We start from the raw sequence: 19412 nt of genomic DNA, 5'->3' as shown, positions 1-19412 counted from the left end.
ATTTATGTCAACAATGGAATTTGGAAAAAAAACAAAAAACTCTACAAATAAATAAATAGATACTCTTTTAGGCCTCTCTTTGCTTCCTGAATTTTTCTGATGCAGAAAGTTAGTATTTCACATTCTTCTAACATGTGCTACCTTTTCAGAGAACTTTTACAAAACTCATTATCTTTGGAACAAGAGTTTTAATATAGGTTAAAACAGATTTTATACTCAATCCAAAAATGAGGACGCTAAGAGGCAATAAAGTAAAATGATATTCACGTTCATAGTGAGGTAACTGACAAAACTGAATCCAAAACATCCAAGCCTCACACTCAAAGAAACCCTGTTTTCATGGAACATATAATTGTGACATACCTAAACAAGCCCCACACCACCGCTTTCTTCTTCATAGCAAGGTAAAATAATGCAGCATCCAAGGCATCATTGTTCCTCTGAAAAGATGCTTTAGCGACCTAATGAATAAGCAAAATAAAAATGTTCAATTCTAAGAAAGTTCAAGGTTGAAAAATATTCTGACAGAGAAAGAAAGGGTAGAATTTTTCAATAAAGTTCCAAATAGTAGGGGCAGCTAGGTGGCACAGTGGACAGAGCAGCAGTCCTGAAGTAAGGAGACCTGAGTTCAAATCTGACCTCAGACAATAATTACCTAGCTATGTGACCTTGGGCAAGTCACTTAACCCCATTGCCTTGCAAACACTGGTATTTAAGTCCTTCGAAAAAAAACTATCTTTAAAGGAAAAAGAAATACATCTTGCCCTTCTCTAGTACATTTCAGTCATGAACTACATTTCATATCCCCATGTCACATTAAATTAGCAATTTCTTTGAACAAGCAACCTCAAACAACCTAGTGTGCCTCTTTAGAGCTTATAAATTATAAATTATAAATTCAATGTGTAGGCACAGTACGAATCTCAAGTATTACAAATACACAATTCCCAATAATAGTTTAGGATTCTGTTTCAAATAATAAATGACTAAATTATACATATCCAATTCAACACAAAATATTGGAACCAACCCCAATTTTTTACCATAACTTATTACAATACACAAAAATATAGAATGGTTTGCAAATTACTGGGAAATAAGTAAACACTTTATGAACAACCTCTAGGAGAACACAAAGAAGAACAGTATAAAAGAAAAAAACAGTATGCAATGTGCATCCCTGGCAGACATTCCCATATATATGGAAATCATAGGCCCCAGAGTAACATGAAAATAAGTGTCTTGCTTTATGCAACATATTATGTTCCCAAAATATTTTTGTAAAATTAATTTAAATGAACACAAAAAATATGCTATTTTAAAATAACTATGCAGAGGTCTTCCTTTGAAGTGAAAAATCTTTTTGTAAAATAACAATTGCCACCTAGTTTATATATTGCAGGTCTACATTTTTAGCCAACTTTTCTTAAAGGTAGACATGCCTGTCTTTACAAAAAAGAACTGTGCTGATCTATATATAAAAATATGTCCCAAAGTTTTATCAACTACACACCACACACACACACACACAAAACTTCCCACTCTCACTCGCTTGCACTCTCTCTCTTTCTCTCTCTCCAAAAATAAGCAGAACAGAAATGAGTTACAGAATCAAGTCAGAAAAGCCTTTTTAAAAAAAAAAATATTCAAGTACTTACCTTGCAATATGTTTCACAATCTCTAACAGCTTAGAGATAAAATAAAATTCTGGATCTTCCCAACAAGAAGTTCAAATTCTCAATGTAAGCTGCATTTCCCTCAGAAATGTAGATTTTTTTTACCCCCAAAATATGCCATATATTCAGTGCTATATTAATATTCCTTAAATAAATTACCTTTTCAATGCACCTTCGAAGTGTGTTGATATTCCTGACCCACCAACCTATCCCCATAGCTCTTAATTCAGACCACTGAGGATCTCCTCGCTGTATAGCAGGAATCATGTTAATTAGTTCCTCCTCAGCCTCAGAATGAAAAGCCCAGGCAAAGTGACATGTGGACACACCTAAAAGACATCAAACAATACACACATACACACACACACACACACACACACACACACACACAAACACACACAAAATATATATATTCAAAATTACCATAGATCAAAAACCACCATCAAATAAAAAATACTGCTATTTTAAGGTTCCTTTTATTATTCATTTATTCATTCATCATATCATTTCAAAACCAGTTCAAATGGGAAAGATTAACAATAAACTGTAACTATAAACTTCCTTTATCTAAATGTCAGGAGTAAGGAATCTGTCACAAAAATACCTAGCTTTTCCAACATCAGATGAAAACTGTTGGGTCTTCAAAAATACACACACACACACTAATCATTTGGAAGGGAAAATATTTGAACAGAACTATAGTAAAGACAGTAAACTTTCAAGTAATATAAACTAAACTACATTAAAGTAATATAAACTAAACTACACGAAAAAGCCACTTACTATGCAAGTATATCCTAGAATTATTCCAATAAAGTCACCTGGGTGGGTACTATTTTACTTCATTTTCCTACACAAATACTGAGTTATTCCCATCTTCACCCATCCTAACCATGCAGCATTTATCACTAGTAGAATAAGGCAAAGATATATCAACTTCTACATAATTCAAAGCTGAAAGTCTTTATTTTAATAAATCATAAATAAATAATGAGCAAAAATGTCATAGGTTTAAGTTATTGAATCTATTTTGCTTTCATTTTTACAACTGTTTAATTACATATTTGAACAAAATGGTGGAATAGGTCAGAAAATTCCAAGTTCTTCAGATTTCCTCCACAAACTAGTCAAAAAAGCACCTCAGGGTGTATGTAGAGTGGCAAAAACAAGATCTGGGGCAGAACAGTCCTCCAGGGACAGCCAGAGAAGATCCAAATAAAGATCCCAAGGAAGCAGATTCAGCTGAATTGAAGTGTAACCACCTCCAAGCGAGCTTCCTGAAACTACAGGAGAAGTAACCCTAGGGCCAGCCAGGTTAGGAGAAACCTTTTCTCAGTCACAGGAATCTCAGGTCCCACACAGTAGGGGGTCCAGCTGGGAAGAAAGGGACCCTCTGCTGAAAAGGAACCCCAGGCCCAGATGTGCTGCTCAGACACCATCCAGGACAAGAAGGAACTAGCACACACACCCAGTGAGGGGGTGCAGAAACAGCGACCCAGGAATGTTGCTGGCTAGAGACATTTACAGGAGAACTGAATTCTTGGTCTTTATTACAGACATCAGAGGTGAACTGAAAGTTATAGCCACTGACGGGTTCTCAGGGAGTAAGATCATTTCTAGTAAGTTGTGCTGAGGGGCCTCAATTGTGACTTGGAGGAGGAAAGGAGTGTAGAGGTTTAGGCTCAGGACAAAGCTCCTGAGGCCAGAGGCACCATCCCCCATCCTGCAGGACTAGAGGGAAATATAATAAGCTGCTTTTAAAAAACAACCTTAAAAATAGCAAAGGGGAAAGAATCCAACCAAGCACAATTATTATGGGAATAGAAAGGACCAGGGTTCATTTTCAGAGGAAGATATTAAAGCAAAAAAAGCCTCTCCTAACCCCAAGGGGTAATATAAAATGGCTACCTGATTAAAAAGAATTCATAGAAGTATTCAAAAAAAAGTCTTTAAAAACCAAATAAGAGAGACTGAGGAAAAGAACAATCCAAGAAAACAAGAAGATTTTGAAAAGAAAGTAAATCAAGTGGAAAAGGAAATCAAAAATCTTAAGGAAGAAAATGACTCTGAAAATTAGAATTGGGCATGGGGAGTTTTAAGAAACCAAGAAATAATAAAATATAAAGAATGAAAAATAGAAGAGAATGTGAAACATCTCATAAGAGAACATATCAAGAAAACATAAGAATAATTGAACTGAAAGTTATAAAAAATAGTCCTGATACAATAATACAAGAAATAATTAAAGGCTACTGTCCTGATAAAAAATTTTTTTTTAAAGAATATTGTCGGGGCGGCTAGGTGATGTAGTGGATAAAGCACTGGCCCTGGACTCAGGAGTATCTGGGTTCAAATCTGGTCTCAGACACTTAATAATTACCTAGCCGTGTGGCCTTGGGCAAGCCACTTAACCCCATTTGCCTTGCAAAAAACCTAACCCTCCCCAAAAAAGAATATTGTCCTGAAAAAAAATAAAAATAGTAGTAGAAATAGAAAAAATTCACTGATAGCACAACCATAGCTAAATTCTAAAACTCCCACATAAAGGAAAAAATATTAAGAGCAACAAGAAAAAAACAACTTAAATATGACAGTGTCACAATTAGAATTACACAAGACCTAGCAATGGCTATTTTAAAAGACTGCAGGTCTTAGAACACTTCAAATCAAAGAGTAAAAGATCTGGGGTTGTGGCTGAAAATATCATACACAACAAAGTTAAGCATAATCCCAAACGAAAAAATGGACATTCAATGATCTGTCAGACTTTCAGGACTTTATAACAGAAAAACCTGAACTTAATAGGAAATTTGACCTACAAGAACCAAGAGAACTATAAGGTAAACATAAAGACTAATTCCAAAGGACTCGATAAGGACAAATTGTTTACTATCTAGAAATGGAAATGAAAACTGGACAAGATTGTTATTTTTAATTGGATAATTTGAAGGAAAAATTAGAGCAGAATTGAGTAGAATGGAATTCTTGAAAGTTAAATCTCACTGGAAAAGATTTTTTTTTAAAAAAAAGGATTTTCTTCTTATACAAATGAGATGTGAGAGAAAGAACTGATACAGAGGAATTTACAGAGATAGAAGGGTATACGAGTCTTTTAAATTCAGGAAGAATTGAAGAGGGAATGGGGAGGGTACTGAGTTAGAGAGTAAGGGAATAGGATAAGAGGTTATATAGGAAAGTATGTAAATCAGTGGGGAGAGGAGTTATAGAAGGATGTATAAGGGAGGGATTCTTGGAAGGGCAATAAATTAAGGAATAGGAGGGCAAGGTAGTGAGTAGAAATAAACTTTGAGAGGTAAGGAGGAGCTGGTACTTTCAGGAAATGCTATAAAAGGAGAGATACACACACATCCAATACTTAAATATCTACAAACATGTATATGTATTTATTTATCTATTGTATTTCCCCATGTATAAGACGCACCCCGTTTTTGAAAAATTCAGGGTCTAAAAACTGGGAGCATCTTTTTTTTACTTGCACTTCCTGCTTTTTCTCACTTGCTTTTATAGTCAGAGACTCTTCTAAGGCAGTGATTCACAGATTAGGACAAGCTAATGGATGAGAGTTTTGACAGTGATGAGGAGTTATATGAATTTTAAGATGAATAAAACGAGTTCAATAATTTTATGTAATACATTTTTTTCAAATTTTGGGCCCCAAAATTAAGATGCATCTTATACATGGGAGCATCTTATTATACATGGGGAAATATGGTATGTATATAGATGTGGGTATGTGGACATATGGTGTGTATGTATGTATATATATATATATATATATATATACATATATATTATGTATGTATATATAAATGTCTATATATGTCTATACATGGATGTATGAGTCTATGTGTTTATGACTGTATATATGTGTATGTAAATATAAATATGCTTAATTGGGAAGGAAGGAGGTAGTGAGGGAAAAAATAAACAGTGCATAGCAGAAAAAAAAGAAAATCAACAAATAAACAAAGAAAAGATGGACAATTTTGAACACAATGTACAGTATTTATTATATAGGCTTTCTTTTTTTTTAAGGGTTTTTTTTTTTTTGGCAAGGCAATGGGGCTAAGTGATTTGCCCAAGGCCACACCGCTAGGTAATATTAAGTGTCTGAGGCCAAATTTAAACTCAGGTACTCCTGACCAAGGCCGGTGCTCTATTCACTGTGTCACCCAGCCACCCCCTATAAAGGCTTTCTTGAAAGGGAAATGTATTCCTTTATATTATAAATCCCTCATGTTTTGCTGCACATATGACTGTTTCTTTTCTTTCTTTCTTTTTTTTTTTTTAAAGGTTTTTGCAAGGCAAATGGGGTTAAGTGGCTTGCCCAAGGCCACACAGCTAGGTAATTATTAAGTGTCTGAAACCATATTTGAACCCAGGTTCTCCTGACTCCAGGGCTGGTGCTTTATCCACTGCGCCACCTAGCCGCCCTGACTGTTTATTTTCTTATTTAAAATATAACAAAAAATAATACATTTGAGAATACTTGTGATTTTAGAAGGGAATAAAATGTATTATAATCAAAAGTCACAAGTGAACCTCCAAGCCTGGTTCTACCCTAGATTTGGACTTTTAAAAAGAACTTATGAGTCTACAAACAGACTTCTGGTGATGCTTGAGCTAGGGAATTTTTAGCTCTAGACTAAGACAACAGTTTAAGGCTTTACCTTGAAATAATAAAATAGGGCCTAATTAATTATTTCCTTCATTAGAAATCTATCAGAAACAATTCCAAGTAATTCATCCAAAAAAGAATAATTAAAAAAAGAGCTTAGAAACAAAAACAAGATCAGGAACAGTCTGATAATCACCTTTCAGAACTCATTCTAGAAGGAAAGAAATGGTTTAAGACAACTAAGTACAAGCTTTCCCATCTGTCAGTCATTAATAACATTTATTTTCAAAAATTTTCTCTAATATGGCAGAATTCACATGTAGTTAAAAAGTCCCAATCAATTAACATTTCATGTTCTCATTTAAAAAGTTTTTAAATGATCTTATGATTAGCATTACAAAAAAATGGTAACTTTTACATTTTTAAAGATTTTATTCATATTTTCCATGCTAAAGACTGAAATACAATTTGATGGATGATCATCTTCTTTCAGAATTTTTTTCTTGAATCTGGGTTGTACCAGATTCAGTCCAGTGACACAGTGGATTTTACTTTTGATATCAGCTTAGAAAAAGACAAAAAGAATTTTTAGTAATACCTATACCCAGTTTGTAGTTTTTTAAAAACTTAGAAGACAGTGTAGGTGACAGAGGATAGGTTTTCCAATATTTTGGTTAGTTTCACTTATCTTTTTTCCCCCTTTTGTTATTCATTTTTGTAAGAACTAGCTCTCTGGTTGGATAGAGCGAAGGATACATCAGGAAATGTAGAAAATGTAAAAACAAAAGATGGTCAATAAAATGTACTTCGTAAAAAGATAATTCATTTTTTATACTCCTTAAAACTCTGGCAAGATTTTATTTAACCAATTCTCTATCACTAAATTTATGCACAAGAAATTACAAATAGCACTCATTATAACAATATTCCAATACATTGTTTTCTGATATTTAAAAAATTATAATTCAAAGGACAAAATTAATCAACCTTGTGTTAAGTCTTCCTTAGCAGAATCTTGAATTTCTAAATTTCTAATTTTTAATCTAGAAGATTTAAATGTAGGTATTTGGGCTCAAAGTCTAACATATAATTTCACTATACAACAGGCTACTCCTCAAAAAAGGAATCACAGATGAGTACTGATAAAAATAGTGCTGAAAACTGACTACTTATATATTAAAATACTCATTTTGTGATAAGAGAGTGCTGTTAATTGCTTGTTACTAAAACACCATACAAACCACAAAAGGCAGTATAGTTCATGTGTGTGAGGATGGAATTACAGTGAAATCTAAAAAGTCTGGGATTTTTTACAATAATTCAAATCTTCTGAACCTCATGATGAGATACTGAGTTTTTTTAATCTCTTTAAGTATAGGAATTAGGCACTACACCAAGCTCCATGTTTATTAACATTGACTTTAAAGTCAACAGGAAGTATTTGCATATACATAACTATAACTATTTTCACGTGAATATAACTACTTAAACACTAAACTTATGCCAAAGTTACAATATTTTAAGTCACAAATGAATACCTTGATGAAGTAGTTGTACTCGATATAAAGGAGGTAATGATGTCAAAAGGCATGTGTGCAATCTCATTGCCAACAAATATCTCAATCCACATTCATCTAATGTATCTCTTCCTAAAGGTGAGAAGAAAAACATATTTGAAGAAATGAGACCAAATTATTGCAAATGTTAAGAAACATAAAAATTAGCATCCATCGTTAATTTTATAAATAATAACAAAACTTTTAAATACATCATTTGGTAATAAACACTTGGGATATATTCCTTAAAAGTCCTGCTACTCAGGGCAGCTAAGTGACACAGTGGATAGAGCACCAACCCTAGTCAGGAGGACCTGAGTTCAAATCCAACCTGATACTTAATAATTACCTATCTGTGTGACCTTGAGCAAGTCACTGAACCCCACTGCCTTAAATAAATAAAATTTTTTAAAAATTCCTGCTACTCTGATAAAACTAGTTAAGAAAAATGACAATATGTGGGCAATTAAAGCACATAGTAAATGAAAATTAAGTTGCAACCTTTAAAATCCATGCTGGCAACAAATAGACTATATTTCTGTTATTAAAAATAATGTTTTCTCCAAGTTTAGAAGAGCCTAAAATGAAACATCTCAAATTAAGATGATTTTCCATATCTATCATATCTTCTTCAGTAAAAATAGCTACCTAAACTGCTTATTCTAGTTAATAGTATGGTGCTACTGAAGTCAAGATTTGGAATTTGAACACAGAAAAATTAGTTTTACGTATTGAAATATTCTTTACCATAATCAAAGATCTAATAAATAGCAATCCCATACATGACACACCACTAGTTTCAGGTGAAACTAGGCAAAGTATGGCTAGTTCATCATATTCATCACCACCACTGGAAAGACAAAGTTTAGGCATATTTTACTAATAAGTCAATAGTTGGGGTGGGGGGAGGCTGAAAAAAAGAGGAAAATATATGGCTGTCATGTGAAAATGCTGTGACAATCATTTTATCAGTCTTCTTTACAATTCAGAGTGTTCAAAAGTTTTGTTATAGCATTTTAAAGCTATTAAAAGCTTAGTATTAAAGTTATTTTAAAAGTATTTAAAAAAAAAAAAAAACTTCAAAATGCACTAAGACTTTCAGGACACCCAGCATACTATTTGTGACATGGCTATTTGATGATAACATAATTTTCTATCAGAAACTTAAAATATTTCTTCAAGATTTCAATATGCCTAATTTCTTTAGTTATGACAAAAAGGAAAAACAAATCTATGTAGCAAAAGCTTTTGGTTTATTAGTATATATATATATATATATATATATATATATATATATATATACACACATATATATGTATATGTATATATATATCTTGAGAGAGAGATATTCTCAAACCTAAAAAAGAGGACACAGAGAATTAAATAATATACTGAAGAGACTAGTATGTATGGATGGCAGCAGAAGTAATTTACCTTTACATTCATTTCTTAAATAAGATGCAAAAATGCTCATTATGAATGAACATATTAAAGGCAATGAAGAGCTTTCTAAATTGAGGCACTGAAACAAGATATTAAAATATAGTTGAATCAATTTCTCTTGAAATTTTGAGTTATGAGATAATTATTATAAACATATTAAGCTTGAGCATGTCTGGAAGTAGAGGAATTTGTTAACAGATCATAAGATCCTTTTTTTCCAGCTTGACGAAGCTATATTATAATCCAATAATAGACTATTATCATAGAAATAGTATCTATACAAAAAGAACTAGAACAAGTGAATGGGGAGAAAAGTACAATTAGTCCATGAAGAACTATAAGCCAAAAACTATGTAAAGATTGTCCAAGTATTCTTTCATACAATTCTTTTTTCTTTTATGCAAGTTCTAATCAAAAATCAGAATCACTTTGGAGGATAATCCCTGAACAAAAAATCTACCCAATCTAAATATAAAAACCAAGTCATAATGTATATGAAAACCAGATTTCTAAAGCACATTCTGGTTAATGGCCCAAGAAAACAAAAAAGGAGCCATTTAAGCACTGACCCACAATGCCTTTCTTTCCTTTTTTAGATACAGTACCTTCCAGAATACTAAAGAAGCTTGATTTTGGGGGTGGGAACCAAACAAGTTTAATAAAAATTTGCCATACTACTATAGACTGGCTGGGGTCACTTGTCCAGGGTCACAAAGCCAGTATGTCAATGTTAAAGTCTTCTTAACCCACAGAAGAACTATACCATGCTGCCTCTTCCTCTAATGAAATTTTAAGTTTATACATACAGTTATTCAATGAAGATGTTAGAATTCTAAAGTTAGAATGTACAATTCAATATTTGATTTACATTTCATAATTACTCATATAATACATATACTTATTTATATATAATATTTCTAAGAGCTAATATTTAGTATTTAATAGAAATACTAACCTGAGTGACTCTTGTCTCTATGTTCATCAAGTTCAGTGCTGGTAGTAGCTACAGTATCGGCCAAAGCTACAAGGAACATCTGCTCCAAACGGGTAAGGCCTGGAAGACTTGAGTGCATAAGATGGCTTGAAAGTACACTGGCATGTTCTTGACCAAAGTAAGCTGGTCCATACTGAGAAAGATTAATTACTTTGGATTTGCTCTCTCTCTTTTCTGGCTCTAAGTCAATAAAATCATCTGTTGTTATGGCCTGGATCTGGAATAGGTCTGAATACTGGTCTTCTTTTGTGCTCTTATTAGAATCTTCATAGTCCTGCGATATCTTAGTACTTTCTTCAGAAATTCTGTAAGTTGTATCTTGATCTGCTGCAAGCAGTGCGTACAATGGAAGTGGAGGGATAGAATCAATCTCAGTATAATCCCGAGTACCGTCTTTGCCTATTGTGACTGTATCTTTTGCGGTACTACCACTTACACTAATGGTTCGAGAAAGATGTCGCTTAGCTCCTTCTCCAGTCTCAGCATCCCTAACTATTGCAACCTCCCCTGCGATACATTTAACTAAATGAGAGAGAATGGCTTTAGCCCTTCGAACCTTCCCTAAATCCATCAATTCCAATAATTGGGTTGGATGATACTGTGGAAGAGTTGGGGAAAGTACATGAGCAGCTTCAAATAAACCACCATCTTGAACTACAGCTGGTGTGCCAAACACATCATCTGTTATAGCTGTTCCTTCAATTACACTTTTTCTCATTCCCATGCTAGACCTAAAAGTTGCAGGAGGGTCCACTGTAGACTCTTCAGCAACAGGAGTATCAATTTCATTGTCTCCAAATCTGACAGCATGTTTCCACTGTGCATAAACATGCATTTCACAGTCCATTCCTACCACCAGTATACCATCTCTTACCCAAGAGAGAGAAACTGGCAGTGAAGGTGTACCATCAACAGAAGATACTAAGTCTATTGATCTCAGGAGAACCCACCTTGACTTTATTCCTTGTTTGATACTACCACCTAATGGCAAAGTAATCACAGCTACGCCATCTTTGCTATTTGTCTGCTCCGTAACAATTCCAGAAAGCCGTCCATACATGAAGATGTTAGCACCAACTCCCACTGTGAGTATATGAGAACCATCCTCTTTTGATACCCAATCCAAATGTACTAAATGCTTGATGTTAGGCATAAGATAATGGTCTTTACTCAAAATGGCTTCTGATTTACTATAGACAAAGAGATTACTATCAACACTAACCCTTGAATCAAGGACACTACCAACCTTAATTAAATCATCAAGATGAACTGTTTGCTCTAAAACCCATTCTGATCCACCAGTTGATTCACACTCAAATATACACACATGCATAGAGAATTCTTTAGAAACAAAGCCATTGTGCTGGATAGGCTGCTTGTAGGCTACTGCAAGTCGGCCTGTATAGGAACAACTAACAGCAACTGGTCTTCCCACAATGCTCACTGTACTGCTGCTATCTTCTCCTTCATCATTCATCAAAGGCCATTGCTTCCAATAATAGGTTTCTTTCCCATTTCTTCTTCCATTTTGTTCTCCTTCTACATGACACTTCCAAAATCGCACTCGGTTATCAGAACAAGTCGTAACCATTAAGTAAGGTGCAAGGCAGACAGGGTAAATTGAAGAGGAACTCAGATGACCTATAAGAAAAATAAAAGTTATAATATTAACACCATAAATTCATACACAAAATCAATTCTGATTTGTGTGGGAAAGTCTAAATTGAATCTTCAGAACCACAGTTTCATACTGCCCTCTACTGGTATTCCATAATCTTTTTTAACATGAAATGAAAGCAAATTAACTAACAGACTATAAAAAATGGAAATGTCATTTATCCTCAAAAACAGAAATTTTCAGAATCATTCAAGTTTTTCTTTAGATGATAATGAAAAATGAAGACACTGAATTTGTAAATTTTAAAAGCAATTGAGATAAAAGTAACCATGAAACTTAACTAATCTCAGCCATACATTGATCAAAGACAATTCCAAAGGACTTATGTAAAATGTCATCCATCTTCAGAGAAAGAATTAATGGAGTCTAAAAGCAGATCGAAGCAAGCACCTATTTTTCACTTTGCTTCTTCTGATTTTTTATTTTGGTCTGTGTTTCTTTTTTCACCATGATTAACATGGAAATGTTTTGCATGATTGTTTAGGTATAGCCATCAACTTGGGAAGATGAGGAAAGAAAGAATTTGGAACTCATAATTAGAAAAAAAAAGTTAAACATTGCTTTTTTATGTAATATGGGGGGAGAATTGATTTTAAAACTGTCAAAATTCAGTTATTCCCTTTCCCAAATATGTCTTTGACATGAACTGCTTTTCCACAGACCTGAGTTCAGATCTACCCAATCTGTAGACTTTTCAAATAACAAAATCATTGATTTAGAATAGGAATGGACCCTTTTCAACAACCTAGTCTAAGGTATCTCCTTTTAAAGATGAGGAAATTGAGATCCAAAATGGTTTAATAATTCATCCAAGGTCATAGAGATTATGACAGAGGCAAAATTTTGAAGCCAGATCTGAATTCAGTCAGTTCTCTCTATTGTTCTATGCTACTCCTGCTTCCACTCCATCCCAAAATTTATACCAATTTGTACCTATCTCCTAAACTATCTTCAGATGCAGAAGTCTACATAGATTCAACTACCTTTTTTCCCCATTCCAAAACTCCTTTTAACATCAAATATAAATAGCCTTCTTAATAATAGTCTTCTTTCTATAGATACATCACCTATTTGAGCCAATATAAAAATATTCATTATTTTGTTAAACAATGAATTAAAATAAAGGGCTGGAGCAAGATCCATTATAACTGAACTGAAGTAAAAAAAGACAGAGCAAAAGCAAAAACAGATCTAATCAAGAGATAATCAGGAAAATTAAATTTTGTTAAAAGCTATCATAAACAATGAAGTTAATATCAAAAAAAGCATAGCAAGTTTCTCTAATAAAAGCCTCATTTAAAGAATTGGCCCAAATTTATAAAATTAAGAACCATTCAATGATAAATGTTCAAAGCATATGAACATGCAATTTTCAGAAGAAAACATCAAAGTTGTCCAGTCATGAAAAAATGCGCTAATCACTACCGATTTGAGACTGTAAGATTGTCTAATGTGACAGAAAAGGAAAATGACAAGTACTAGAGAAAATGAGGGGAAAAGAGGGATGCTAACGCATTGCTGGTGGAATTCTGAACTAATCCAACTATTCTGGAACCATGCCCAAAGGGCTATAAAATGATGACTACTCTTTGACTGAGAAGAACCACTATTAGACCTGTACCTCAAATATATTGAAGAAAAAGGAAAAGGCGTTATATGTACACAAATATTTATAGAAACTCTTTTTTTGAAGTAGCAAAGAACTGGAAATTGAGGGGCCACTTATCAACTGGAGATCAACTGAACAAGTTGTAGCAAAAGACTATGACAGAGTGCTATTGTTGCTCTGGGAAAGGATGGGGGGGGGCGGTAAGAGGGTGCTGGTTTCAGAAAATTATGACAAGATCTATATAAACTCATGCAAAGTGAAGTGAGAAGAACCAGGAGATGATTGATGATAGTAACTGCAATATTGTAATGAAATTCTTGTCTACTCTAATCAATACAATAATTCAATACAATTCCAAAAACTCATGATGGAAACAAATGCTATCCACCTCCAAAAAGGAAAATGAGGAAATCTGAGTGAAAATTGAAGTATAATTTTCTTACTTTATTTTTCTTGATTTTTTTGCAATATGTAATATTGCAATTTGTAAATATGTTTTACATGATTTCACATGTATCATATTATTTACACTCTCAAGTGAGTGATGGGAGGGTGGATGAGTGACAGATGATTTGGAACTCAAAATTTAGCAAGAATATCTAAAATAAATAAATAATTTTTTAAAAAGAAAGAATAGTAAAAATAAATTAGAGCTAACATCCAGGGAAATTATAGACAAAGAAAAACAGGCCAAGTATGAAATGGACCAAGAATAGGAGGCAAACATGTTGTGACAGGGAAAAATGAGAAGGTTCCTATCACTAAATTAGTGGCTGTTAATTCAACATTAAACTAGAACAGATTAATTAGGGGGAAATTATCTAACCAAACATATTTGATTATGCATATTTCTAAATTGAAAGTCTTACGCTGGCAAAAAGCAGCTAAGAAGAGACAAATATGGTGTTTACATTTTTTAACCAAAAATTATCCTGTATTAATGGTCATCCTAATATAAAAAACGACAATAGATTAAGAGGTCTCACCTTAAACCAATTTAATTTCCATTAAGCTAATACAATTTATTTTAGAGAATTATTGCTAATGAGAGACAGAAAAATATTATCTGGCAAGAAGAAAATATTTCTTTTAGTAGATCATGAGGCTTTGCAACAATATAATATGATATATATAAAGAATATAGAATAATTCCATCACAATCACCAAAAATTACTATCAAGCATAATAGGTAACAAAAGCTAAGATACCTGCTGAAGGTGTTGCTCTAATTACTTCAACTCCATCTGGAAGATCAAGTGGTTGACTATAGACGAGACTAGAACTCAGAATGAGCTTGCTAGCAGTCTGGAGATTAGCAATAGATGTTGAATGTGGAATAGAACTTATACTAGGGGAAGTTTCTGGTGAAGAATCTATGTTCTTTTGCCCAGGCACTGTAAGTAGATTTTCTGATGAAGAAACTTCAGTTTTAGCTTTGAGGGATAAAAAAAAAAAAAAACATATTTCAATTATTTACCAAATATATGAAGCAAGAGACAATTACCACTCTGCCCCCTTTAAAGTATTTTGGAAATATAGAAAACTTTCCACTATTCCAGAGTTCATGATTCAATCTCTGGATTCCTACTTTGATTCAATAACTTGACACTCACCTCTTAGTCATTTCCCTTTTCTTTTTTCTTTTACAGCAACAGTATGACCTGGAGTCAGGAGGACTGAACTGAGTCAGAGGGTCAGGAACTCAAATCCCACTTATACTACTTAATTGTGTGATCTTTGACAAACTGGAAAGTTCATCCCTCTCTAGGCTTCATCCTTTTGCTTTAGGTTAGTTTCTTCTTTTATAAAAAGATGTTGTTGGGCTAAATAATCTTTTATGTTTACTTCCAATGCTAAATTTATTATCTAGTCCTACCACCCTCACAGGGATGGTATCAGCAAAAAAAGTTAAAAGTTCTCTGGGGCAATTAGGTAGTACAGTAGATAAAAGTACCGGCCTTGGACTCAGGAGGACTTCTGGTCATCAGACACTTAATCATTTAGCTGTATGACCTTTAGCAGGGAGAGAGAGGAGCACAGTCCAACATAGGTCATCCTATCAGCACCACCTGGGTCCTAGCAAAACCCAGAGTGGGGGACTATATCAGCAGCATTAGGTGCAGTTTCTAGACCTCTCAGCCTACAGACATAAAGGGGATGAGACAACAGATCAGAAGGAGATTTACAGGGGGTCAGTTTGCTGGTGCTATGGGGAAGAACTCTCTGTTGTATTGCCTATACTTGGATCTGAGTCTCAGCCCTGGGTCTCAGTCCCAATATAAAGAGGAGCACTTGCATAGCAAAGCTTATAGTGACAAGGGAGCAAGGACCCTGGTAACAGTACCAGGGTTGAAAAGAGTACAAACCAGTGAACAGTTTGGAAAATTGACCAACACAATTCTCCCTAGATTATACCACCTTGGAAAAGCCAAAAACTTACAGATCCCCAGAATTACCTATGAAAACAGTTGCACAATATACATGAAGCATGGAAAGGTACTTCCTCCACTTGGGAAGCAGAACTTCACTAAAGCATACAGTTAAAAGTCAAGAAATGTCTGGAAAATGAGCAAACAACAGAAAAAATTCTGATCACTGAAAGTTACTAGAGTGACAAAAAAGATCAAAACACATACTCAGAAGAAAACAAAGTCAAAACTGCTGCATCCAAAGCCTCAAAAAAAAAAAATTGGTCACGGAAGAGTTCAAAAAGGATTTTAAAAATTAAGGTAGATAGGGGCGGCTAAGTGGCATAGTGGATAAAGCACTGGCCTTGGAGTCAGGAGTACCTGGGTTCAAATCCGGTCTCAGACACTTAATAATTACCTAGCTGTGTGGCCTTGGGCAAGCCACTTAACCCCATTTGCCTTGCAAAAACCTAATAAAAAAAAATTAAGGTAGATAGAGGAGCAACCAAGAAGAGAAACAAAAGTGATGCAAGAAATTCATTTAAAAAAAAAAAAAAGAGTCAACAGCTTGGTAAAGGAGGAACAAAAATACTGAAGAAAATAACACCTAAACAAGAGAATAGGTTAAATGTTTAAAAAGGCACAAATTTCCAATGAAGAGAAGAATATCTTGAAAAGCAGAATAGGTCAATGGAAAAGGAGGTACTAAACCTCACCAAAGAAAATAATTCCTTAAAAGACAGAAAAGGGCAAGTGAAAACTAAAGACTTTATGAGACATCAAGAAACAATCAAACAGAATGAAAAGATAGAAGAAAATGTGAAACATCTTATTAGAAAAATAACTAGGGGCAGCTAGGTGGCATAGTGGATAAAGCACCGGCCTTGGAGTCAGGAGTACCTGGGTTCAAATCTGGTCTCAGACACTTAATAATTACCTAGCTGTGTGGCCTTGGGCAAGCCACTTAACCCCATTTGCCTTGCCAAAAAAAAAAAAAAAAACCTATAAAAAAAGAAAGAAAAATAACTGACCTGGAAAATAGATCCAAGGGAGATAATTTAAGAATTATTGGACCAACTGAAAGTCATTATTAAAAAAGAAAAGTCTAAACATCAATTTTTAAGAAATAATCAAAAATTGCCCTAATATTCTAGACCCAGAGGGTAAAATAGAAATTGAAAGACTTCACTGATCACCACCTGAAAGGAATCCCCAAATGAAAACTCCCAGGAATATTATAGCCAAATTCAGGAGAAAATAGTATAAGCTATTTGGAGTCGCAGTCAAGATAAAATAAGATTTAGCAGTTTTTAAGGACTGGAGGCCCTAGAATGATATTGAAGAGGGCAAAAGAATTAGGATCATCTACCCAGCAAAACAGACATTCAGGGAAAAAATGAATATTCAAGGAAATAAAGGACTTTAAAACATTTCTCATTAAAAAGAATAGAGACAAACAGGAAATCTGATTTTCAAACACAAGTTTCAAAAGAAGCGTAGAAAGAAAAAAAGGATTCAATAAGGTTAAACTGTTTAAATTACTACAAGGGGATGTGGGAAAAATAAAACTAATATACTACTGATGAAGTTGTATACTGATTTAAGCATTCTGGAGAGCAATTTGGAGCCATGCCCAAAGGACTGTGAAATCATTCATATCCTTTGACCAAGCAATACCATGACTAGGTCTGTATCCCTAAGAGGTAAAAAGACAAAAAGGAAAAGGACCTATGTGCACAAAAAAAAAAATATTTACAACAGCCCCTTTAGTGATAGCATAGAATTGGAAACTGTAGAAATGTTCTTCAATTGGGGAATAGATGAATATGATTGTGATGAAATACTATTATGCTTTAAGAATTGATGATACTCTCAGAAAAACATGGGAAGTCTTACATGAACTGATGCAAAATGAAATGTGTAGAACCAGGAGAACACTGTACACCATAACAATATCATATGATAATCTTTTGAATAGAATAATTATTCCCAGCAATTCTGTAGAAAACAAGACAATTCTACAGAGCTTATGATGAAAGGTACTGTATACCTCCAGAAAAAGGTACTGGACACCTCCAGAGAAAGTTACTGGAGCTCCAGGAAAAACCATCAGAGTCCAAATGCAGATATTTTTTCTTTACTTTCTCTATTTTTCTTGGGTTTGTTTGCCTATTTATTTTCAAAGAATTACTTCTACAGAAAAGTGATTACATAAATACACTATAAACACAATCTTTGGCACACTGTTTGCCTTTTCAAAGATGGGGAGGGGGAAGGAGAGAGAATTTGAAACTCAAAATTTGAAAAAAATGTTAAAATTTCTTTAACATGTAACTGGAAAGGGGCGGCTAGGTGGCATAGTAGATAAAGCACTGGCCCTGGAGTCAGGAGTACCTGGGTTTAAATCCAGTCTCAGACACTTAATAATTGCCTAGCTGTGTGGCCTTGGGCAAGCCACTTAACTCCATCTGTCTTGCAAAAAAAAAAACCTAAAAAAAATTTAACTGGAAAAAAATAAAATATTAAATAAGAAAAATAATGATAATGATAGAAAAGTACTCTGAAAAAGAAAAATGGGTAACAACTACAAGAGGCAGTTATTGTTGCTTTATTAAAAAAGGTGAATTAATGCCTTGGTTTAAATTATACTTGCCCAATGTTACAGATTCAGTGACAGAGTCAAAAGGAAAATCCAGGTTATCTAACGCCTTAGTATGGAAATATGGAAACATACTTTAAAATAGAGAACAGGATTTCTTTGAAATGTACAAGAGTGAGAATCAGGAGACTTGGTATGAGGCCTAGTTGGACCATGAACTAGATTTGTAACCTCAAACATGTCATTGTAGGCACTCCATGACTCAGTTTTTTTATTTATATAATAAAAATGTTGGAAGAGATGATTTTACAATCTATTCCCAGTTGACACAGTATACAATTCAATAATTTAACGAAGAAATTTCAGATGATTTTAAACAAGGATAAAAATTTTATACCTAGAATTTGCTAGCATTGATCTTATATAAGTAAAATCAGAAAAGTTCATTTTCAAACTTTAAAGCTTCACAGAAATGAGAGATGACATTATCATCATTGTTTTTGTTTCTGTTGTCCAGTTTCTCTTATCTTTTTTATTTTTGTGGAAGCCTATCTTTTTGTTACAAAAATTAAGAATTAATATTCTAACAATGTCCCCTGAAATCACTAACCAGTTAAGAATATCTATTTCCAGAAAACTTTCTAGATTTCAGTACAACTGCAACTGAAATTTTATCCTAAAACAACCTCAAGGTCCAGGGTCTCCTCATCATGAAATATCCATCAACCCTTGTGGCTTTCTCACAGTGGAACATCTATCCATCATATTCATAATTTTCTTCCACAGGTAAATTATTCAAGGGGCCTCCAT

At 33.8% G+C, this 19412-nt stretch overlaps 1 protein-coding gene across 1 annotated transcript in view; it reads right to left on the bottom strand.

The window, feature by feature from the left end:
- Positions 1-19412, bottom strand: part of DMXL2 (Dmx like 2) — a 100056-nt gene that overhangs the window by 55432 nt on the left and 25212 nt on the right. The window contains exons 9-13 of the mRNA XM_074234680.1: positions 14804-15028; positions 10270-11949; positions 7854-7964; positions 1836-2005; positions 364-461 (exon numbers count right to left, since the gene is read on the bottom strand). Of these exons, the coding sequence (XP_074090781.1) occupies positions 364-461; positions 1836-2005; positions 7854-7964; positions 10270-11949; positions 14804-15028 (2284 nt within the window). The remainder of the gene's footprint in view (positions 1-363; positions 462-1835; positions 2006-7853; positions 7965-10269; positions 11950-14803; positions 15029-19412) is intronic.

This window comes from Macrotis lagotis, chromosome 4, assembly GCF_037893015.1.
Source record: "Macrotis lagotis isolate mMagLag1 chromosome 4, bilby.v1.9.chrom.fasta, whole genome shotgun sequence".
NCBI lineage: Eukaryota > Metazoa > Chordata > Mammalia > Peramelemorphia > Peramelidae > Macrotis > Macrotis lagotis.
Note: the sequence above shows the minus strand (reverse complement) of the source record. Positions and strands in the feature narration are given on the sequence as shown.